At 53.0% G+C, this 23,379-nt stretch overlaps 1 protein-coding gene across 1 annotated transcript in view; it reads left to right on the top strand.

Moving 5' to 3' along the window:
• The window catches only part of TRAPPC9 (trafficking protein particle complex subunit 9), a 510,796-nt gene that overhangs the window by 108,305 nt on the left and 379,112 nt on the right, over positions 1-23,379 (top strand). Inside the window, exons 12-15 of the mRNA XM_080803019.1 lie at positions 2,453-2,538; positions 5,724-5,850; positions 8,410-8,542; positions 11,226-11,389. Coding sequence (XP_080659145.1) covers positions 2,453-2,538; positions 5,724-5,850; positions 8,410-8,542; positions 11,226-11,389 — 510 coding nt within the window. The remainder of the gene's footprint in view (positions 1-2,452; positions 2,539-5,723; positions 5,851-8,409; positions 8,543-11,225; positions 11,390-23,379) is intronic.

Below are 23,379 nucleotides of genomic sequence, written 5' to 3' on the forward strand. Positions count from 1 at the left end.
AAGCTGGGTGGGCACTGTGGTAGGCCAGGGAGGGCCGGAGCTCCTGGACCCACTGCAATGGGCGTTCCCCCGAGTGGGGCCTGTCTGCCCGTGGGAACCCTCCTTTGCCTCTTCGGAGGGGAAGACTCGGGTCCTGCTCCGCCTCTGTCTTCTTGGCTCTTGACGTGGGCAAATCACTCTCCGGGCAGACCTAGACCCAATGTCAAGTCGAAGCTTCTCCGCCTGGGGCCATCTGGGAGTTTCTGGCCTCGCCGGGGTTGGCCATATGCTTTCTCCCCTGAAGAGTGTTTTTAGGAAGCTTTCCCTCATTCTGTTTAGAGAAACTTGCGGAGGTTACTTGGGAGACTGGAGGTGTGGGACTCCTTCTCAGGACCAGCTACTTGACTTGTGGGGCCCCTTTTCAGAAATTATGAAGACTTCGGAGCCTGTGACAGCGCAGCATTAGTCCCCCCCCCCCACCCCCTCTGCCCGGGCCCATGTGGCTGCAGCTCCAACCCCCTAACCCCGCTGGGGCCAGTCCTGCCTCTGTATTGTCCATTCTCAAATTGTGGAGCCTTCTTTTTATGAAAGTAATGCCCTCACCTGTTGCAAGGGCTTCAACAGACGTTGTCCCGTGATCGGCATCACTGCACGGTCCGCCAGGCATTACACCCCATTGGCAGATGAGAAAATGAAGACTGAGCCGAAAGGTCGGACAGCTAGTGAGTGCTCAGCTCAGTCTCCAGCCAGGGTTTATGACTCAAGGCCCAGGGATTTCTTTCTCTGTAAAATGGTTTCCTCATCCCAGTCAGGAGCCCTGCTCATCTGGGCTGAGGATAAATTCAGCGGATGATGCAAGATTTTTTTCTTTTTTCTTTTTTTTTCTTTTTTTTTTTTTTTTTTAAAGATTTTGTTTATTTATTTGAGAGAGAATGAGTGAGAGAGAGCATGAGAGAGGAGAAGGTCAGAGGGAGAAGCAGACTCCCCAAGGAGCTGGGAGCCCGATGCGGGACTCGATCCTGGAAGTCCGGGATCATGACCTGAGCCGAAGGCAGTCGCTCAACCAACTGAGCCACCCAGGTGCCCGCAAGATTTTTTTCTGAAATGTAACAGACGCCTCGGCCAAAATGCATGCTATTTGTTGAATACCCATGGGTAGGAAAATGTAATTTATATTCTGTGGCTTCTGATATGTTTTCGCAGTATTCTCATCAGCAAAGACCTGCCTAGAGCTTTGAAGAATCACGTATCTTTAACCTAAAATCTCAATCTCTATAAATGAATCTTTGTGTGTAACTGGGGGAGTTATCATCACAGCAGGGGGCGTGGAGTGTTTGAGAAGAAGAAAGCCCTGGGCACAGTTGTTGAGACCGTCTGCACCGTAACTCGGAATAATTTACCCATCTCTCTGTCTCCTGGTTGCTAGCGTTGCCGCCGTCCCAGTTCAGCTCTGTGCAGACGTGTTGTGGCGCACATCCTGAACTTGAGCATGGGAGTGAAGGGTTTTCTGTCATTTGTGCTGGGAATTTGGGACATGGCCAAGCTCAGTGCCGAGGTCAAGGTCAGCGTAAGGGTCAAGGTGGCCCGCACAGGCTTTGGGCTGCAGCCTGGCCCTGCAGCCTTCCCCTTGCCCCCTCAGACCAGATCCTGTTTGCCTGGGTGCAGTGAGGGGACAAGAGACACTGACTCAGAGGCTTCTTCTGACGGTCAGGTGAGGTGACACTCCTAAAGGACCTGGCAGCTGTTGGAGAGAAGGTTCCAAACAGCCATTGCATGCACTGTCCTAGGTGCTGGGCAAGCAGCGAGAAATCCGGGCAGCTTCCTACCGGGCCGGTCCCTCCAATGTTGTGGAAAGAGTGTGGCGTGGCTCCGAGTGCAGAGGGCCTGATGCTGGGCAGCTGTTGGATGGGGTTGAATCTATGGTTTCTGGGATAGAACCTTGAGGAGGGTCTTCCTTCTTGGGATCTGACACACTGAGGCTTGGAGAGGAGATTGTCTTCTTTCCGACATCAGTAATCACGTGATCAGGGATTTATCCTCGATTTACCTTCAGTGCGGTAGGACCTCTTATGGAGGGGACAGAGGAGTCGTTCTGTATGTCACTTAAAGTGGCCTGCAGCACTGTCTTCCGAAGTACCAGCCTCTGGGCCAGTGAAGGTCTGTGTGACGTACAGGCTGGTACCAGGAATGGCGCTGTCTGGGCTGATTTGTAAAGTGGGGTTTGACACACACGGGCCTGAATTCAGTGCGCCGAAGATGGTGAGAAACTCCCGTGACGAAGCATCCAAGGGGCAGTGCTGACCCGCCTGTTTAGAGACGGTTGCAGTCGCGCTAGCTGTGACTTCATCTAAAGATGAACGAAACGCCCGCTGTTTCACTGGAAAAATAAATTGCCAGAGGAGTAATCTGAAACCATGTGAAATACGCAGAAATACCAACTAATACCCAGGTTCCTCTGTGTGTGCGTTTGTAGATTTCCAGTGGGTTCAAGGAGACGTGTGTGAAGTCCAGCTGATGGTGTACAACCCGATGCCGTTTGAACTCCGAGTCGAAAACATGGTATGTATTGGCCGTTACCACCTTCCCATGGGGCTGTTTCTTACTTAATATCTGTGGCATGGATCCTGTGGTATCGATCTGTTCTTATATTTGTTTTGCCAAAGATTATGAGGTTTCTGTGAAGGAAGACCACATCTTGTCATTCCGGTGTCTTTAGTGCTTGGCGCTCAGCATTTGGATCAGTGAACAGACCCCTGCTGGGAACACACATCGCGTGGCGTGTGGGTGACTGGATGAGAGCCCTGGAATGGTGGTGTTGAAATGCACACGAGATCGGCGGAGGTTACAAAGTGTATGTTCTGTCGGCTGTTTCACGTGGGCCTCACCTTACTGCTGCAAGAGGATAAGATGGTCAGGGCTGGAGGGAAGAGCGCGGCCTGGACAGTAGGAGAATAAATTATCCCACTGCCAGTGGGAGCATTCTCTCATCGTTGAAATCCAGTGTTCTCTTTCCATGTTTGGTGCCCGGCATTAAAGGCTCGTTCTGTAGTGCTGTCCGCTGGAGCCGCTCACCTAATTCCGTGGTCAGTGGGAAGGAGATGTGTACGGGCTCTCCAGGCTCATTCTGAAGATCCTGGACCAGAGCCACCTGCCTGCCGTGCAGGTCCCATGTCCCGAGTCTTCTCTGTGCTGCTTGTTATGTAGCGCTGCTGGGCGCTGTGGGTCATCACCTAGTGCCGTGTGTTGCTGTGCAGTGCGGCTCGGTGCTCTGGGTTGTTACCTAATACTACGGATTAGCAGGTGGTCCTGCTTCGTGACTTTTTCAGACCCTTGCAAAGGATGGTTGTGAGATGGTTCGTGTTTTCCATTAGAGTTTTATGACTCGTGTTCAGGGGAAGGGGTGGGGCTTTTTGTGAAGCTCTCTTGGTGACTGCTCATGCCGTGTATTAGGCCGTGGGCAAGGCACTTGAATGACTAGTCCTTGTCGTGATCAGTGCTCTGGGTGCACGAGGTGCTCCAGGGCCCACCTGGAGAGCTTCGGAGGACTTTCCGGGAGAGACGAGGACTCAGCTGAGAAATCAAGGATGAGTAGGAGGTTACAAGGCCGACTGGTGGTTATTGAAGATGATGCCCAGCTCTCGGCGTGAGGCAGAGGTTTCTAGAATTCATTAGAGCTCTGAGAAACTTGGCTGCATGTGAGGCCTACAGCTCTGAGGTCACTCAGAGAGCAAACCAATGGGGATGAGTGTTTTCCCCCTCCTGTCGTGCAAGAAACTGCCGGCTTTAGGGTTTGGCTCTCGGGTCAGGCCTTTTAATGACTTTCTGTCTCTTGGCTTGAGTAGGGAATAATTGCTTGGAGGATTTTCTCCCAAAGTGCCTCAAGTGTCAGATGGTCCGTTGGTCTAACGCTTTTTTTTTTTTTTTTTAAGTGACTTTCAGGGGCACCTGGGTAGCTCAGTCGGTTAAGCGCCCCTCTTCATTTTGGCTCAGGCCGTGATCTCAGAGTTGTGAGACTGTACCCCACCTTGGGCTCTGTGCTGGGCGTGGAGCCTGGTTAAGATTCTCCGTCTTCCTCTGCCGCCCCCCACCCCCACTGTCCTGCACCCTGCACTCTTTCTCTCTCTCCAAAAAAAGGTAGCTTTTATTTTTGTCTGGTTTAAAAGTAATATGTGCTTTTTAATGAAAAGTTAGGAAGAACAAAGAATAAAATAAAAATTGCCACTAGAGGTAGGCCACAAATCATGGTCGGAATTTAAAGACTGAAATTATGAAAGAGTTCAAGCATTAACAAATGAAATTATGAACTATTTCAAGCATGTGAGATGGTAATGGGGAGTAACAAGCACCCCAATACCCACCTTCCAGATTTGACGACTGTTAACAGACGGTCATATTCGCTCTCGCTATTTTAAGAAGAGATGAGACGCGGTACATTTTGCCTAAAGACAGTGGCCGTCCACGTGCTTTCTGTGCCTGCATTCCTGCCCACCGCCCCGTCCCCCACGCAGATCATTTCATGCTTTGGCTCAAAGTGTGGCACAGGCGTGCTCCTTGCCGCCAGAGCACCTGCTTCTGGGTGCTTCCTGTAGACGGAGGAGAGGCGTGCGTGGACACGTAGACGTGCAGTTACATATAAACCTGCATGCACCTGTGCCCGCACACACGCATGTGCACGATACGCATGCGGAACAGGACCAGCCAGACTTTGCCGCGGTGCTGCCAGCCCTGGCCCGTCCGCACAAGGCCCTCTCTCGCCTTCGCCCAGTGGAGGACTGAGGTCCCAGCACCATGGCGCTGGCTTCCTCGCTCCGTCCTGTAGCGTGTGGAGTGGGGTCAGGGCTGCGTAGGCCGTGGGCCATACAGAAGACAAAACCTGGAAGGAGCCGGGGCCTCTCCCATGTGCGGGTCTGGGCTCTGCGTCTCCCCGGCCGGCTGCAGATTTCCCACGATTACACAGCACTCATCGCTCTGGTCCCTCGTGGTGGACATTTTCGATCTTTTAGTGAATGGTGTTTTTATTTTATTTTCGAATTTTTTTTGTTTATCACCAGATGATAGAAATACCTTTGCTTTTCTTTATGCTGACTTTGTGACTTTGCGGAATGCACTTGCCAGTTCAAGTCCCACTGTCGATTCCGTCTGGTTTTTACGCTTACAGTTTTGTGTTTTGTGAGTAACTGTCTGCCTCCCTTTAGTTCAGTTTCTTGCCTGTTGTGCCGGGCAGGGCCTCTGTGCAGTGTTGAGAAGTGCTGAGCGCGGGCATCCCTGCACATCTACAACCTGGGGCAGCTCCTCGAAGCCGGGGGCTCTGTCTTGTTCCTGTCCCGTGTAGCCTGGCACGTAGTGAGGCGAACTGATAATTCATAGACGTGCTGAGGGATAGTACTTGATGATATATTTCCGTACTTCCTTTTTCTCTTTATGTTTACGTATTTTATTTTTCTTTACATTTACATTCCAGTTTGGTAAAGCAACAAAACCACAGAGGAAAAGCACAGCCAGCAGGGCTGACGTCGAGACGGGGCTGTTCAAACAGCCACGTGCTTTCCCTTTCAAGGTCGCGCATGTGAAGCACGCTTCTGGCCGTCCCCGCGGCTGTCTGCGGGGCTTTATGACGGCCGCGCATCGCCGTCCCCACCCCCACAGGCCTGGGGTTGCCCGTCAGCCGATGCCCTCGGCCTCCGGGACGCAGTGACGCGGCGGCATGTGAGCTGTGTCCCTCACGCCGCTGTTGCTTGCTCTAGGGGCTCCTGACCAGCGGAGTGGAGTTCGAGTCTCTGCCTGCGGCGCTCTCCCTGCCCGCCGAGTCCGGTCTTTACCCGGTGACTCTTGTTGGGGTCCCGCAGACGACTGGAACGATTACTGTCAACGGTAAGGAGACCGGCTTTCTGATTGCAGGTCGAACGGGACTCCCGAAGCCCTGTCCTGCCCCACTGAGGCCTGTCCCCGGTCCCCCAGGGTTGGTTCTGACCACTTCAGAGATACTGGGGCCGTGCCATGGCAAGGAGTGGCCTGGGCTGCGTGCATGGGCTGCAGTGGGCCCACAGCGTTCCCTGCGCTGCGAGGGGTCCTGCTCTGTGCCAGGCCTGTGGTTCCTGTCCCCCTGGGGACAGGGGGCTGCAGACATGCGCACAGGCTCCCCTTGCTGTCAGGCCCCGCTGACCCCCTGGCTTCCCCTCGCTTGGTCTGACCTTCTCTCCCCTCGGCCACCCCCGTTCAGAGGTCCTTGCATGCGTGCGGGATCCGCCGTGCCCACCCCTGCTGGTGTCTGACCCTCTGTGTCTGACCCGCCGCGTGCCCCTCCCCTCCTCCTGAGGCACCACCCCTCTCCTAGGCTCCTTGAGGTTCTGGAAGCACGCCCTTTCTGAGCTCGCCTGTGCTTTTCCTTCTGCTGGTGTGCTTCCAGACTCGGCTGCTCCCGGCTCCCTCCAGCTCTTAGCTCAGACTTCCTTTTCTCTCGGAGACTGTCCTCCGTGCTGGGTCGGGTCCCCTGCTCGGCACTAGGGCGGTGCTCTGCCCCCGAAGGCAGCTGCTCACTGGCCTCGTCCACCATGCCACTCCCCGGTGTGCGGTGGGTCTCCAGGACCTCCAGTCACTTGGTGATGTGGTGTCTGTGGTGGGTGAGGGGGCGTCACGCTGGGTTAGGACGTGTTGCAGCAAGCGCTGGGGGTCCCTGCCCATGACTGCCGGGAATGTGGGGAGAGGTGACCCAGAGGGGAGTGGGTCGAGAAGGACTTCCTCCTACTAAGGGACCCTGGGGTTTGAAGGCCAACTAGGAATTATCCGAACGAGTGGGGTGGGGAGTTGGGGGGTGGTTTCCAAGCACAGAGAACAGCTGGTCTGGAGACCCATGGAGTGCTGGGGACTTGGCGGTGGCTCCGAGGATCTGGTCCCAGGCGGAGGGCTGGTAGTGACAGGGCTGGGAAGGGAGACAGAGGCCAGACCCAGAAGGGCTAAGGGGTGCTGGCTTTCTCCGCGGGGCCGCATTTCACGAGAGGAGAGATCCGGCCAGAGAAGCAGTGCGAAGGGACCTCCAGGCCGCTCTCTGGAGTACCAGCTGGTGGTGGGCTAGGCTGGGCGCAGGGAGACCAACTAGGAAGCTGTTGGTGTAGCCCCGGAATGGAAGGACCAAGGTAGGTCACAGCAGTGGCTGGAAGCGGAGCGAAGACAGATGAGAGGGGAAGTACTTAGGACTGATGGCCTTGTCCCCTGATTACTAACCGATACCCACTGGATGAGGAGTCAGAGCCGTAGTAACCGAGCTCCGAGTCGGTACAGACCAGTTGCGTTCATCTTTGGCGCATCTTCTGTGGGAAGAAGAGGGCCCGACCTCGTGTTATCGGAAATATCGTTAGACGTAACAGGACTTGTCATCAGGTCTTGGGTTTCTTTGCAGTCCTCTTCAGCGGCACGTAAGGGAAGGAAAACGGCTGATTTTAATTAAGAAATGAAAACAAAAGTAACGTAGACAAAATCACATTCTTTTGGGTTTTCTGGAAAGAAAAAGAGGAGAGGGCATATTGACAGAGGTGGACTTCCGCGGAGGAGCACGTTTGCAGGTTAAATTAAGTCTTTTAGGAAACATATTTTGAAAGGAAGGCAGGTGGGTGCTGTGAATTGGTGATTTTAGGTTGGGAGAGCCGTTTGCCACGGGCAGACGGTGAGGGAGCCGCTGGGGGACCGTCAGGGCCTGACTCCCCCGAGCTAACCACTTTCTCCTCTGGTTCCTGGTGCCGCACGGAGGTCCTTTCCTGAAGCACATAGCCGTGCGTGTTGTTTAATTTTCTTACACAGTGAACACTGTTTATAATAATTATCTCTCAAAATTTCAAAAGCCATTTTAAAGCTCTGCTTAAATAATTTTAAGTGCTTCTCTAATCAGTGGAGGTTTTTTTTTTTTTTCTTTTTGCATGGAGAATCCGCTAATCTTCGATCACAGCACTTGGACACAGACAGCAGATTTGCCGGATCACGTAGCAGTTACAACAGTAATTGGCTCTTGAACTTTCATCTCTCCATGGAAGAGTCTGAATCATTTTTCAGATACTTACTCCATCCCATTACGTCCTGCAAAGGAGCACTAGCTCCCGCTCTCTTAGAGACAGGCACATTTGAAAAGCAAATTGTACAAGTCCCAAGAACTAGTATCAAGTTGCCTAGAGATTTCTAGTTGACAAAGACCCACACACACTTTCACGTGGACCCAGGCGGTCCCGTGAGGTAGGGATGTGGGGACTGTCACCCCTTCCTCTCTGTGAGGCAGCCAGGGCTTCAGGCTGAGCTGTGGGTGGGACCAGGGGGTGACATCAGACTCAACTCGGGTCTGGAGCAGGGGTGGCATGCTCCTCCCAGCTGGGGCCGGCCTCCAGACAGGGGCCTGAGGCTGGAGGCCTTTCCAGGGGCTGTGAAGCTCTTCATTTCACTTCCTAGGTTACCACACCACGGTCTTCGGCGTCTTCAGCGACTGTCTGCTGGATAACCTCCCGGGAGTGAAGACCAGCGGCTCCACGGTGGAAGTCATCCCGGCCCTGCCCAGGCTGCAGATCAGCACCTCCCTGCCCAGGTGGGATGCGGGCATCTCTTGTCCCCCAAGAGAGGGCCCTTCTCAATCGTCCTGAGCATACATTTTCAGTGGCACCAAAGTCCGAGTTCATCCGTGATACTTAGGACCAAAATACGGCCGAAGCATTTCTTCAGGATAACCAGTAGGCAATGTGCTTTGCGTAAAGTGAGACAGAACAGAGTTGAGGCGTTTCTTACCATGAACAGAACAAAATAGGAAATTAGCCTTGGGAATCCTGTTTTTTATGAAAAACAGTTAACTCCTCCTCTTTTAAAAAGTGGATTTTCTTTTTTTAAGGAGTGTTATATAGGAAAGCATGAAGAAGGGAGGGAAATACATCTCAGCAGTCCCAGAAACCGTTGCTGTTAACGCTTTGTGGTTTTTCTTCCCAGTGTTTACCCGCCTTCTTTTTCGAGTCGTATGTTTGCGCATCGAGACACTGCAACATTATACCTCGTACGCCAGGTTACGTTTGGATAACCATATAACATAAGCCAAAAGTTTCCATTTTAATTGCTTCCAAAAGTACGTTGTAAAGATACTCAGTTTGGATGATGAAAGTGTTTTAAAACAGGGTGGGTAGCAGTGGCTGTAGTAAATTTATTAAAAATGATTGAATTGCATACAAAGATGAGTGAATTTCATGGTATGGAAATAATATCTCAATTTAAAAAATGAATTTTGGTAGCTTTAGTGTGGCGTGCCTGATTTTAGGTGACTGTTCCTTGAGTGTTTCTGATTAATGTGAATATTGTTGTGACTTGAGTGTTTCTGATTAATGTGAATATTGTTGTGACTTGAGCTACCAAATTCACTCCCACGCATTTACTGTCACCTGCCACACGATCTAGGCTTGGTCTATAGGAGGAGACACTAACCAGAAATGCCCATGACCTAGGCTTTGCCTGTTGTAGGAGCTCCTGTCCAGAGAGTACGTAGACTCACCATAGTCCGGTTTACTAAGTGCTCCTGAAAACAAGGAGTAAAGGGAAGCCAGTCTCCCGTTTATGGCTCAGGAAGGCTTCCCAGGTGTGATGTTTAAATTGGGCCTTACAGGATTCACAAAAGTTGGCCAGATGATCCGGCAAGGAAAAATATGGCCAGAAAAGGGGACATGTCTGACTGCCATCTCCTTACTGTCACTGCTCACCCAGGACTCAGCCCCTTTCTGGTTCTGGCTCTATTGTGAGGGACACTGGACTTGGGGATGGTTGGCACCTGTGTCGGCCCGGCCCTGGGCCGCACGGTGGCTCTGCTTTTTCCTGCCTTCTTTCCCTGTGGTGCTGGGGGGCTGACACCCTGTTTGTTTCAGATGCAAAGTAATTAGTCTTGCTGTGTTTCAGTTTTTCTGAATATCTCCTCTGCAATTGCAAGTTAATTGCAAACAGCTTTTGCTCTGGAAGGACGGGGATGTTAAAATACGGGAAGAAGTCATTTAGAGTGAGGACAGGAGTCATGCTTCCTTCCTTGACAGAGAAAGTTTATTCCTGACTCATGAGCAACTTTGAAGGTGTAAAATGTAAAGGAATGCGTTCACCTTGATTCCTTATGTTATTATTTTCTGAAAATGTGGTTCGAATATAAAGCTTCTCTCTCAGAGCCAGCAGTGGGAGCCCCCAGGAGGTGCATGGTTGGCTCAATAAGCCAGATTTGTTTAATCATCGTCTCTTGGATGCCAGAGGTGTGAGACCAGCACTGTCTGGAACATTCTTTTCTGTCTTTTGGACCAGTGTGGGGCTATGAAGCTCTCTTGCGGCACATAGAACAGGTCTTGGGTCTGACCCCAGTCCTTTGGTCTGCGGCCAGGAGCAGAGCTAGAAGGCACTGGCTGGCAGGGAGGCTGTTGGGCCCTTGCTGGGTGGGGTGACCCGGAATCTGTCCATTTCTGGCTCAGTTAAGTATATGGCATAGACTCATGGCACTTTCTGTGGAAAATCCCTCAGGTTCAAGGGGGAAGAGAGTGGGGTGTCAGGAGGACCCTTACCCAAGAGAGAATGTTGACCCTTTCCTCCAGTGGCCACCCCCTCTCTTGGGGCCAAACCTCCCAGAGCATAGTGTGTGTATTTGAACCTGAGGGCTATGGCCCAGGAGCTTCCGGGGAGAGGCGGCAAGCTTCGGGTCTGCACGCGGGGCTGCACGCCCACTGGCCTAGGCCCCGGCTGACCACAGAGATGCCACACGACCCCAGGGGGCTTGCAGCCTCTGCTGGTCATTTTCACCTGTGACGTGGAGTCCAGTTTACATACCTTCCATCAACCTGTCCCTCCAGGTCCCGTGGTGTCCGTCGGAATGGTTCATCTAAGGTTTCTTCTTTAATCTTTGGGTTTTCACAAGGCAATTCTGAGCATGAGATTTGCAAAATTTTTTTAGAGAGCAATGGTTCATGGATCATTTGAACTAATTCACTGTTTCATCTTAGGCCCTGCCATAATCCAGTAGTTAAGCATTTTTACACACGTGCGTGCATGTGCATGCAGTAGGCCACGGAGTGGGAGCACAGGGCGTGGCTGCACGTGGAGAGTTGTCCATGTGTGGCTCCGGCTCACACTCTCGAGAGCTGGGCTTCACGCTCCCCGGTCCCTGTTTCTGGAATGCGTTCAGTTGGTGATGTGACTAGTTCTGAAATGCCACTGTTTTCTTTGATTCTTTCTTTTTGAAGTTTACTCTGTTGCTGCTGTTTTAGGTCTGCGCACTCCCTGCAGCCTTCTTCTGGTGACGAGACGTCCACCAGCGTGTCGGTCCAGCTTTACAACGGGGAGACCCAGCAGCTCGTCATCCAATTGGAGAACATCGGGACGGAGCCGCTGGAGAAACTGGAAGTCACCTCCAAAATCCTCACCACCAAAGGTGGGTCTGAGCCCAGAAGTGGTTGCCGTCTTCATCTGCGGGAGAGACGCGTCGGTGGCTGGTGCTCAGAAAGCGTAAGAGCTTCTTCCTCTTCTGGTTTGCTGCCCTCCTGAGACTGACGAGTGAGGAGCCCACGGAGGAGGGCAGAGGAGCGAAGGACACCTTTGTCCCTGGTGCTGGTCACATTTCCCAGACCCTCAGGAGGGATCCTCTGGAAGGAGTGGAGAGACAGTAGGGGCGCAGACCTGTCGCGGCTTAGGACCCGTTTGTCCAGCCCTGGGTCTTTCTGCGGGTTCGGTCGTAGCACCGTGTGCTCCCGCTTCAACACAGCTGCTTTGTTTCCTGCTGCTGGGACGCGGGAGCTGGGCGCTGTGAGACCTGTGTTGAAATTTTGGCTTCACCATTTACCAGCCATTGGTCCTTTGCATGCCGGTCCGTTCCTGGGCAGGCGGGGGGTAGCACTTAGCATGTGAAGTACAGTAGGTGCGGCGGATTCCTGAGGCTGCGAGGTCAGTGAGCGATACCGGTTGAGGGGACTGTATGATACAGAGGAGGGACAGGGATTGGGAGGAGTAAATGCAAGTACTGTTGGGTCATGTAATGACGTCCAAGAACGTACACAGGCCAGTGAGGCCAAAGACAGACGACGGGAAGTAAGCTCACAGAACTTGGGGTGTTTCTGGGCTCTTGATGTGGGGCGAGGTGAGCCAGGCCTCCCTGGGAGCTTGACGGGCTGTGGCTGAGTTCCTCGGGAAGGGCGCACTGGCCGCCTCTTACTCCCCGGCACAGGACTCCCTCTTCAGGCTAACGTCATCACGTGGGAAAAACCAAGCAGAGTGAGTTCATCAGAGGTAGAGCCCCCGCCATCTTGTTGGTGGAAAGGGCAAGGGGAGAGTTTGGGAGAATTTGTCCAGCAGATCATTATACTGTGAAGGAAGGAATTTGGATTGTGTAAAAAAGGGTGGCTCTGAGCCCATCCCAGTGGGGAGAACGCCAGAGCATCTCGCATTCCCTTGTTTCTCCCCCTGATTCTGATGAAAGTGTGTGGGAGGGACCTGAAGCGTGTATCTGCCTGTCCTGTCTCGTGCACTGTCCCCGTCTGTGCCTCTCCTCCTAGGGAGAGGCTGCCTGAGTTCAGGTTCTGGCTGTCACTTCCTTGCTGTGTGTTACTTTGGGCAAGTCATTTAACTTCTCCTGGACTTTTCTTCTGTAAAATAGCACTAATAATAGCATCTACATCACAGGGTTATTATGAGAATTCAGTGAAATGATGTATGCAAAGTGCTCAGAACAGCGCTTGCTGCATTATTACACTCAGATTTGTTAGCTGTTACTATCACTGCTGTCACCACCTCCACCGCCTCCATCACCACCTTCATCACCTCCACCTCCACCATTTATCTCCACTGCCTCCACCTCTGTCATCACCATCATCACCATCATCACCACCATCACCACCATCACCACCACCACCACCACAACCACCACCACCACCACCTCCACCATCTCTACCATTACCTCCACCGCCTCCACCATCATCATCACCATCATCACCACCATCACCACCATCACCACCACCACCACCACCACCACCTCCACCATCTCCACCATTAACCCACCGCCTCCATCACCACCTTCATCACCTCCACCTCCACCGTTTATCTCCACTGCCTCTACCTCTGTCATCACCATCATCACCATCATCACCACCATCACCACCATCACCACCACCACCACCACCACCACCTCCACCATCTCTACCATTACCTCCACTGCCACCACCATCACCACACCATCACTACCACCACCTCCACCATCTCCACCATTACCTCCACTGCCTCCACCATCATCATCATCACCATCATCATCAACATCACCACCACCATCACCACCATCACTACCATCACCACCCCCACTATCTCCACCATTACCTCCACCGCCATCATCACCATCACCACCATCACCACCCCCACTGTCTCCACCATTACCTCCACCACCACCACTGCCATCATCACCATCACCATTGCTGCTACCACCGGCAGCGTTGTCACCAGCACCACCTTGTTGCTGCCACCCTTGTCACCCCTGCTGCCATCGCTATTTGTTCACGTTGCCGTAGCAGGCTCTGCTGTGTGAAGGCACCACACTGTATGACTCAGCACATTTGGGCGGTTTCCATCTTGGGACTCTTAAGAGTAGCGCTGCTCTTGAGTATTTTGGCGCGTGCTTTGGGGGGTAACTGCAGATGTTTCCACCGTGTGTACCTCCGGGAGTGGAATGCTGGGTGGGGAGGGGTGGACGTGTACACAGCGTTAGAGCAGAACACTTTCCCACAGGGGCTGCACTCGTTCACACCGTCATCGTGTGAGAGTTCTGGTTGCTCAGGTCCTCACTGATTCTTGCCATTTGTAGTCATTCTGGTGGGGTGGGTGGGTGTAACCGTGTAACACTGGGGTTTTAGTTTACATTTGTTTGATGACCAGGGAAGTTGAGTACCTTTCAGATGGTTTTGGACACTCAGATCCTGTTTTGTCCAAGTGCTTTGTCCCTTTTCCCCACTGGGTGTTCTTCTCTGTCTCGCTCTGTTGCCTCCCTGTGTCTCCCCATCACTCCTGACTCGTAAGCTGTGTGTGTTCTGAGTATGAGCTCTTTGCTGGGAAGAAGTGTGAATGTCTCCTGTGCGGTTGCCTCTGTGGTCTCTTAGTAGTGCTTTGGGTGAATGGAAGTTACTCATCGTAATACAGTTCACCTAATCACTATATTCTTCTGTGGTCATTGCCCTTTGTGTCTCATTTAAAGAAACTTTGTCTACTCTCGGTCTGTGGGAAGCTTGGGTGATCCTGCCTTAGGCTCATCCTTTCTTTCCCCTATTTTTGGGACCAGGTACATAGGAATTAGGTAGGAAATGCCTCCCTGACACGAAATACCTTCATCTGGTATTTGGAATTTAATCCTTGTTTTGAGGGTGTGGTCAGTGTTGGAACCAGAGGGCTCCGGGTGAATGACAGATAATCCCAGAGCCCGTAGCGGGGAAGCATGTCCCATAATTTCCCTCACCATCACAGCTTAGCAACTGGAAACCGTCTTTTCGTTTTCTCAGATAAACCCGAGCGGTGATCGTGTGTCCACTGTTGGGTAGGAGCTTGATGCTCCTTTCTGAAGCAGGAATCCTCCTGTTCGTCCCTTTCGGAAGTCCTCGAACAACTTCCTGTGGGCCTGGACCCCGGTCGTGGGGGCCTGTGCAACTGGCCTCTGCCCCGTGCCTCAGCCTCCCCTTTGCCCACCTCTCCCCTTCAGCTCCCAGCACAGAGGTCATTCGGATCTCATTTCAGGTGCCTGGACATTAGGGCGCTGTCTTTTACACTTGAGGATAAACCGTCTTCTCTCTCTCGAGCTCAGCTCGCGGACTTCCACTCCTACCCCTTTACCTGCTCATTCCCAGGGAACTTCTCCTCTCCTTCCTGCTTAGTGGTCACCCTGACCCCTGGCCTCCTGCATCCCCTCCTCTGTTGTCTCAGAGTGCCTCCAGGTGCCCGATGTGTGGTGGTTGTCCCGGGAAGGCTCTCTGTCCCCGAGCAGCTGTGAGTCTCCCAGAGGCCAGCGTGGTGGCCCTTGGACCTCCAGGCCTAGTGTCTGGTTGGCGCTTAGTGCTGCGGGGTTGCTGATGGTGGTGATGGGAAGGGGCTTTCTCAGTGATAGAACGGGCCTGTAGGAGTCTGCTGGTTCACCTGCTGAGTGAGTGGGGTGAAAAATTGGTGTGTGTAAATCACTTTGATATTTCTAATGAGTTGCCTGGGTCCTCTTAGATGCCCAGCTTTGGGCCGTGTGAGCTTCTGCCTCTGCTGCTCTGCTGGGACCCCCTCCTTCTTGCAAAGACCTTGAGCTGCTCTGCGTTGGGTGAGCGCTGCCTGTCTCCAGTCTGGCTTCTGCCTTCTTGTCTGGGCTTCCCTGGGCTTTGTTGGTGTTGTGTTTTGAACCCTCATGGTACTTACTCTTTGTATCACCCGTCCCGTCCCTCTCTGGCCTTTTATTGGGAGAGCGTTCAGACACACAGAGGAGCTGGGGAGTTGTACAGTGGACACCGTGTGCCACCGTCTCAGCTTTGTAATTAACGTTTCCCTGCATTGGACTTACCCTCTCTCTGTCCAGCCTCCTCTCTGTTCACTGACCTGTCGTATTTGTTTGGGTGGTTCAGTGTCGGGTGTTTCAGTACATTTTACCTGCTAAGACTTCCGGTGTATATCACTAATTAGAGTTCAAAGTTGGTTTGCTTTTTTTGGGTCAAATATATTTGCAGTCAAATGTACAAATCTTAAATTATCATTTGATGAGTTTTGACAAGCGCGTGTGGCCCCTGGCTCCCTTGCCAACCAGTCCCCGCTTGTGGCCAGAGGGCTGTATTTATCGGGTTGGCTTTCAGTCAGTATGGACTGGTTGTGGTGTAGACCACTGGAACCGCTCGTGGGGACTGGGCAGAACACCAGGGTGAAGCCTTCCTCAGTGGGTACGTCGCACACCCTGTCAGCCACCTCCTCACCCCGGTTCCCAGACCGCCTTGCCCACCTCTCACCGTCTGCCTTGCGGCGGCGCTTTCCTCGCAGATCTTCCCCTCTTGGGGGCTCTAGCTAGGGCGGATGGGCGGTGTGAGTACCCTCTCCGCGTGGGTAGGGGCGGCGAACGCCCCCGAGGTTAGACTTGTGTGAGGCCACAGAACAGGTTCTGGAGGACTGCGGGCCTCGCACTCTCTGCTCTGGGACCTTTACCCCAGTCACAAGACCGGGAGCCCCAAATGCACCGTGTCGAGCGTGGGAGGTCCACTTCCAAACAGCGCGTTGACAGCGAGAAAGGAAAGCTGCCCGTCCTTGAAAGTTCTCGCCGCGAGCTGCGCCCATGTGGGATTAAGTTAGTAAAAACAATCTGCTTCCAGCATCTACGAAGGGAATAACTCTGGTCACTTACCTTCTACAGTACCAAAAAGCTTTTGGCATTAATAAATGTTCTCATATGTAGGGAAGAGGGAACAATGTCTTAAAGCGGGAACAGGTGCAGGAGTGAGGCGTTTGAGTCGGGGAAGCAGCAGGGGCTTGGTGAGCTCTCCCCGGGGTGGTGCGGACAATGGGCGACATCTGTTTCCATGTGAGCACGATCTTTATGAGTCCATTGAGTTTAGCAGGTTCTTCTTCTTCTTTTTTTAATAACACATAATGGAATATTTGCCTCAGGGGTACAGGCCTGTGAATCAGTCTTACACACTTCACAGCACTCACCATAGCACATACCTTCCCCAATGTCCATCACCAGCCACCGCAGCCCTCCCACCGCCCTCCCCTCCAGCAGCCCTCAGTTTGTTTTGTGAGATTTAGAGTCTCTTAGGGTGTGTGTCCCTCCCGATCCCATCTTGTTTCATTTTTTCCCTCCCTTCCCCCCACGACCCCTGCCCTGCCTCTCGAATTCCTCCTATCAGGGAGACCATATGATAATTGTCTTTCTCTGATTGACTTATTTCACTCAGCATAATGCCCTCTAGTTCCATCCATGTCGTTGCAAGTGGCAAGATTTCAGGTTTTTTGATGGCTCTGTAGTATTCCATTGTGTGTATGGACCACATCTCCTGTATCCATTCATCTGTGGACGGGCATCTCGGTTCTTTAAGGGCATCTTACATGTCTGCCCACGGGCGTCTCCCACATGGAACAAACACCTCCTCCGGGCTCTGTCTTCCTTTCTTTGCGCTGCTGTTAGCTACTTTGCACTCGGCAGTAACACTGGCCTCTACCTTTCGGCGCTTACCACGCACCAGGTGAGTGGTGGGTGGCACTTGAGGTACTTGTCACGTAAGAGCTGGTCTGTTACTTTACTGCTGTGTCCCTGGTGCCTAGGAGTTCAGGACAGCTTGTCACATGGTAGGAAGTCAGGAAGGACTGCGTGCGCCCGCTGTGCGGGGCTGTCACGAGAGTGAAAGGTGAATGCAGGGCGTGGGAAGCTCTTAGGACAATTCCGAGCACGAGAGTATATAGCTCACGCTTGCTGTAAGAAGACCGACCGCTCTCGACGTGTCCCGTCTGCAGAGGCTGCGGGCTTCAGGCCTTTGCTGTGCGGGGGGCTCCCTGCAGGCCTCATGCTCTCTTTTCTCCTGTTCCTAATGCCCCAGAAGCACCCAGAGTCTTGTCAGGGCTCTCGTGAGTCTTGGAGAGGTCCTGTCTCCCCTTGAATTAAACACCCTTTTCTTCAGATAAAGAAACATTCTTGTTTTTTCTCTACCTTCATCTTCCTTGCTTTCCTGTGTTGTTTTAATCCTACAAACTCATTTTTTTTTTAAAATTTTATTTTATTTGACAGACAGAGATCACAAGTAGGCAGAAAGGCAGGCAGAGAGAGAGGAAGGGAAGCAGACTCCCTGCAGAGCAGAGAGCCCGATGCAGGGCTCGATCCCAGGACCCTGGGATCACGACCTGAGCCGAAGGCAGAGGCCCTAACCCACTGAGCCACCCAGGCGCCCCCTACAAACTCATTTTAAAAATCCTTTTGTATGTATGGTCAGTGATACTAATAGTGAAACAGATCTATGTGGGTCTTGACCTCAGGAGTCCAAACTCTATGTTAGGCCCTGATGGTGGGCGCGTGTCCCTGTGATCATAAGACCTGACGTGGACATGAGCATTTGTGATTCAGCCAGACAAGGGCTGTCAGCGTCGTGAAAATTTTGACTACAACCCATCTGTGAGCAGGTGTTTACTTGTAGGTTGTTAAAGATGAAAACTTCTGCCTTTACTGAAATAACCATAGATTTCATTACAACGAAGCCCAAATGAAGGGAATTGATTGTATCTGCTTTTTAGCCATCTTCTAAGGTACGTGTGAGTATACAAACCCCAATATTCGCATACATATGTTCATAAAAATACCCCTTAATATCTTCATTCTGCTACTGTAATTTTTTTGACAAAAGCAGTGACTCCACGTTGGCGTAACTAGAAGCTTGTGCACATTTGCACTGAGGTGGGGTTCTCTACTGCCTGCTTTTCCCATGCGTGTTGTGCGGCATCTCGGCGGTTAGACGCAGGTCGGAACGGTTCTCCGACATCGGAGGTCAGCGGACGGCAGGGGCACTTCCTGGATCACTGTCGATGCCAAATGACCAGTTTCACTCGACTGCTTGAAGCTCAACTCTAGCACTCAAGGGATGACTGTTGTTTCTGAAACTAAACCCCGGGCGGAGAATTAGAGCGTATGCCAGCCACACTGTTGATTCATGTTTATCTCTTTGTTCTTTGCAGCATATTGTGGCACAGGGTTTTTTGTTGTTGTTGTTGTTGTTTTTTTTTGAGTTCAAGCCTGAGAATTTCTTACATTGGATTATAAACGACTGGCGATATTATATTAGTTTCAAGTATATAGCGGTGGTTCGATATTTTTGTGCATTATGCAATGATCAGGATAGGTCTGCTTACCACCTGTCACCATACAGAGCTGGGGCAGTATTACCGGCTGTATCCCCGATGCTGTCTGTTATATCCCTGTGACATATTTATTTTATCACTGGAAGTTTGCACCTCTCCGTGCCCTTTATCTACTCAGCCTATCCTCCGGACCCCCTCTGGCAGCTGCCAGTTTGTGCCATGTATTTGTGAGGCATTTCTGCTTGGTTCTATCCATTCGCCTCATTTTTTACAGCCCACGTCTACGTGGAATCAGGCGATATGGGTTCGGCTCGGACTTACTTCATTGAGCACAGCACCCTCCAGCTCCGCGCACTCTGCTGCGAATGGCAGGATTCCGTTCTGCTGGCGGCTGCGCTGTTTTCCGCCGCGTGTGCTCAGCTGCCGGCCGTCTCCGTTCCTCAGCCGGGGACACTCGGGCTGCCTCCGTGGCTTGGCTGCTGTGGGTAATGCCGCAGCGAACGCAGAGGGGCCTGCGTGTTTTTGAGTTAGTGTTTTCGTTTTCTTCCTGTAGATACGCAGAAGCGGTGCAACACGGACCATCCAGGGACATTTTTCAAAATCCTATGCTCGAAAAATTAAAAACAGAAGGTCCTGTGGTCATTCTGTTTTTAATTTTTCGAGCATAGGATTTTGAAAAATGTCCCTGGATGGTCCGTGTTGCACCATGGTAACGAAAGGGGGAAACTGAAAGGTGCACTTTAAAGGCGTAAAAACGGACGAAACCTGACAGAGAAGCTACTCGGCTTTCAGTCCTGCCGCAGCGGCTCGGTGGCTTCTTGTCGCCGTGAGTGTCCCCTGTGTCGTTACTCAGATTTAAACGCTGCGGTCACGTGCACTGGAGGGTGGGTGCTGCTCGGTGGGTGGGTTTCCCTGTTGTTCGCATGTGTCACTCTCAGGCCACGGCACGCAGAGAAGGAAGTGGTGCGCGAGAACGGTTTCTAAGTGCTCACAGCGTGGCATCGTCGGCTTCTGGACGCAGGACTTGGAACCTGTTTACGGACCCCTCTGCTGCAGGGTTCAAGTGTGTCTTGAGCTGTGCTGCCCTTTACCTGTGTGTTTGGAACCAGCCCGGGGTCCCCTGGTTCCCGAGTCGTTTTCCTCCCCTTCCTTCTCGCTCTCGCTCCCTCGCTCTGTGGGAGCAGGGTGCCCCGCGAGGGCCCCCTTCAGCCCATGACAGGCTGATGGCCTTGGCTTCCAGCCCCCGCTCCGAGCAAGCCGTGTGACCACTCGAGGACGAGTGTTCCGGTGCCGGATCTCCCCGGGACCCCATCCCTCTCTCCGGTGGTCATTCGAGAACAAGCAGGGAAGCCCCTGGCGCACCCAGCACGGTGCCTGGCGTGTGGCTGCTGCTGAGAAACCGCTCAGCTCCCTTCCCGTGACATGGGGGAATGAGCTGGGGCTTCTGCTCCCCATTTTCCGCGTCTGTCTGCCAGACCCCGGGAAGCCGGCGTCGGATTTGTTAAATCCCGCCCCAGATAAGCAGACACACGCCCCCCGTGAGGAAGCTTTCTCCTTGTTCTCAGGTTTCCCTGGAATGGGGAGAGTGAGCAGTACGGATGAACAAACGTGCTCTCGCGTGGAAACTCTAGCAACTTAGAACGGGAAAGCAGACAGCAGAGTCCACGTCAGTCCCACTGTGATGCGGGGAATGAAGCCAAGAGGGTGAGCTGGGGAGACGTGGGTTGGGACGTGGGGCCAGCTCGGACAGCGAGGGGTCACTGGCTCCTCTGCCCCTAATCCCAAAGGGGGACCTGCGAGCTGTGCAATTCTCAGGCCCCAGGGTTCTGTGACAAGTTGGCTGAGGTGCCACCCAATGTTACAGTCAGAGTTACCCTCCCTGCAGAGTTTTATTTTATTTTATTTTTTAAAGATTTTGTTTATTTGACAGAGCATAGTGAGAGAGGGGACACAAGCAGGAATAGTGGGAGAGGGAAAGACAGGCTTCCCCGCCGAGCAGGGAGCCTGACATGGGGCTCAATCCCAGGACCCTGGCATCATGACCTGCGCAGACGCTGAACGACTGAGCCACCCAGGCGTCAACCCCTGCACCCCCCGCAGAGTTTTAGAACTGTTTTTGGCCTGGTCTGTTCCGAGTTGCTTGTGTTATGCTATTTTTATATAATTTTTTTGAAAATATGACAATACAGGGCAAAATTTTGAAGAGAAATCTTGTAGAGAAGAGGTTTATTACTTGTTAGGTTTGTGAAAGCGTGGGGTGTCTTGGCGAGTGGGCGAAAGGACTGTGTTTCTCCATGCCTCCCGCCACTGTCATGCCAGGTCCTGCTCGTGTGCCTGGGTATGGGTGCAGGTCCAGGGGAGCAGGGAGCAGACTGCTGTGGCCCGCAGCGGGTTGGGGGCCCCGGAGCGAGCCCCCAGGATCAGGCTGTCCTCAGTGTTAGACTCAGCTGCTATGATTTCCATTACAGTCTTGGCACCAGACGCATTCATCCCGGCCTTGCCACTTACTGGTGGCAGGACATGGACCGTGCTTGTTGCTTCTGCGATGATCGGATTCTGCGTACCTGGGAGAGGACCTGTGGTCCTGCCGGCTGTTGGGATTTGCATGCCTTGTGTCGCAAGGGGCCAGCGCGCAGTAGGTCTTCCTGTCACCCGTCGCCATTGCCTTGACACCGCCTTCACCATTATCTTTATAAGTGTGTGTTCTCTTTCACTAAACGTCTTTTCACGTAGCTTTCTTTCTTTTTTTTTTTAAGATTTTATTTATTTATTTGACAGAGAGAGAGACAGTGAGAGTAGGAGCACAAGCAGGGGGGAGTGGGTAAGGGAAAGGGGGCTCCCCGCTGGGCAGGGAGCCTGACGTGGGGCTCGATCCCAAGACCCTGGCATCATGACCTGAGCCGAAGGCAGATTCTTAACGACTGAGCCACCCAGGTGCCCCATGTAGCTTTCTTGTACTCAGTTTCTTAGCCCAGCATTTGGAGAAACTCCCTTCCGGCTTGCTGCTTGCCTTCTTTCTTTCCACCACTGTGCTCGGGGAGCAGGACAGCAGTGACCCCCGTCTTCACGGGGCTGGTGTGGGCGGAAGCCAGATGGTAGCCCATGTGCTGTGGGCCGTGAGGCAGCGGAAATGTCTGCTCTCTGTTTTCTTCCTACCACAGATCCTCTGCGCTCATTTGTCCCTCTGCCTGCCAGTTGTCTGTCCGTTTGCTCAGGTCTTCAACAAAACCTTTTCCGAGCATGCCTACGTGGTGGCCATTGTGTGGGGCCCTGGGACACCCAGGAATCAGCTCCGAGTGCCTGTCCCCTGGGTGTGGGAGGGTGCCGCCGTGGTCTTTGTCGCCTCGTTCCCTGTGGCCACAGTTGGATGTAGTCACAGCTTTGCTAACTGTCAGGTATCCCGGGTGCCTCTCACATCCCCTCCATCATTCACATGCCAGTCCCCACACCACCTCCTGGAAGCTTTCCTGACCCCCAGATGGAGTCATGCCACTCCTCCCGTACGCTGCCCTGCTTACGCTCTGTTATAGCAACACTCGCTTCACTTGGCTTTGTGTTACCCAACAAGCAGGCGTTCACATCCCATTGCTACACACGCATCCTGCCGGGCTCATGAATAACCCATGAATCCTGTCCTGAAAGGGCTCACCGTTCATCGTGGGCATCAGGCATGTTCGCGGAGTGGGACTGAGTGTTGCGGGCGCACTTAGCACCTTTCTGCCGCAGCAAGTAACCACAGTGCGGGGACCGGCTGCTGTACTCCTAGGAAGACCCTGGAAGTCGTGAGTGGCAGGAACTCCTCCAGCCCGGCGTCCCTGGTGGGCATGACTGCAGTGGCCTTCTCGAACAGCTCAGCCTGTGGCACGGTTGTGGCTTCACAGGGGAGACGTTTACAAGCCCTGTTCGTCGGAAGACCGAGTGGAGGGCCTTTTAGTCCCGATTACAAGACCTGATGTGTTCAGCTTCTCGGGAGCACGGGTGAGAAGTGAACCTGCAGGGTGGGGAGCACAGAGGAGGTTAGGGCGTCTGGCCCTGCAGTTTAGGAACTTTTCTTTTTTTTTTTTTAAAGATTTTATTTATCTGAGAGGTAGAGGGAGTGCATGAGCAGGGGTGGGGGAGGGACAGAGGCAGAGGGAGAAGCAGACTCCCTGCTGAGCAAGGAGCCCGGCCCAGGGCTTGAACCCAGGATCCTGAGATCGTGACCTGAGCCGAAGGCAGATGCTTAACCGACTGAGCCCCCTGGGCACCCCAGTTTGGGAACTTTTGAACATCAAATTCCCAGTTGGTGGTTTGGGGCCAGCAGTGTTGCCCTGTGAGAGCACGTAGCTGCCAGCTGCTGTGATGTCCTCTTCTGTGGGGCCCGGGCTTCCCCAGGAGGTCCAGACACCAGGAGTGCTGATGTAGCAGTGAAACGAGGAAGAGGGGCGCCTGGGTGGCTTGGTGGGTTGAGCGTCTGACTCTTGATTTAGCTCAGGTCATGATCTCAGGGTCGTGGGATCGAGCCTTGCATTGGGCTCGCACTGTGCACGGAGTCGCTCATGATTCTGTCTCTCCCTCTGTCCCTGTCCCTGCTTGCCCCTCTCCCCTCAA

This window comes from Martes martes (genome assembly GCF_963455335.1).
Source record: "Martes martes genome assembly, chromosome: 4".
Taxonomy (NCBI): Eukaryota; Metazoa; Chordata; class Mammalia; order Carnivora; family Mustelidae; genus Martes; species Martes martes.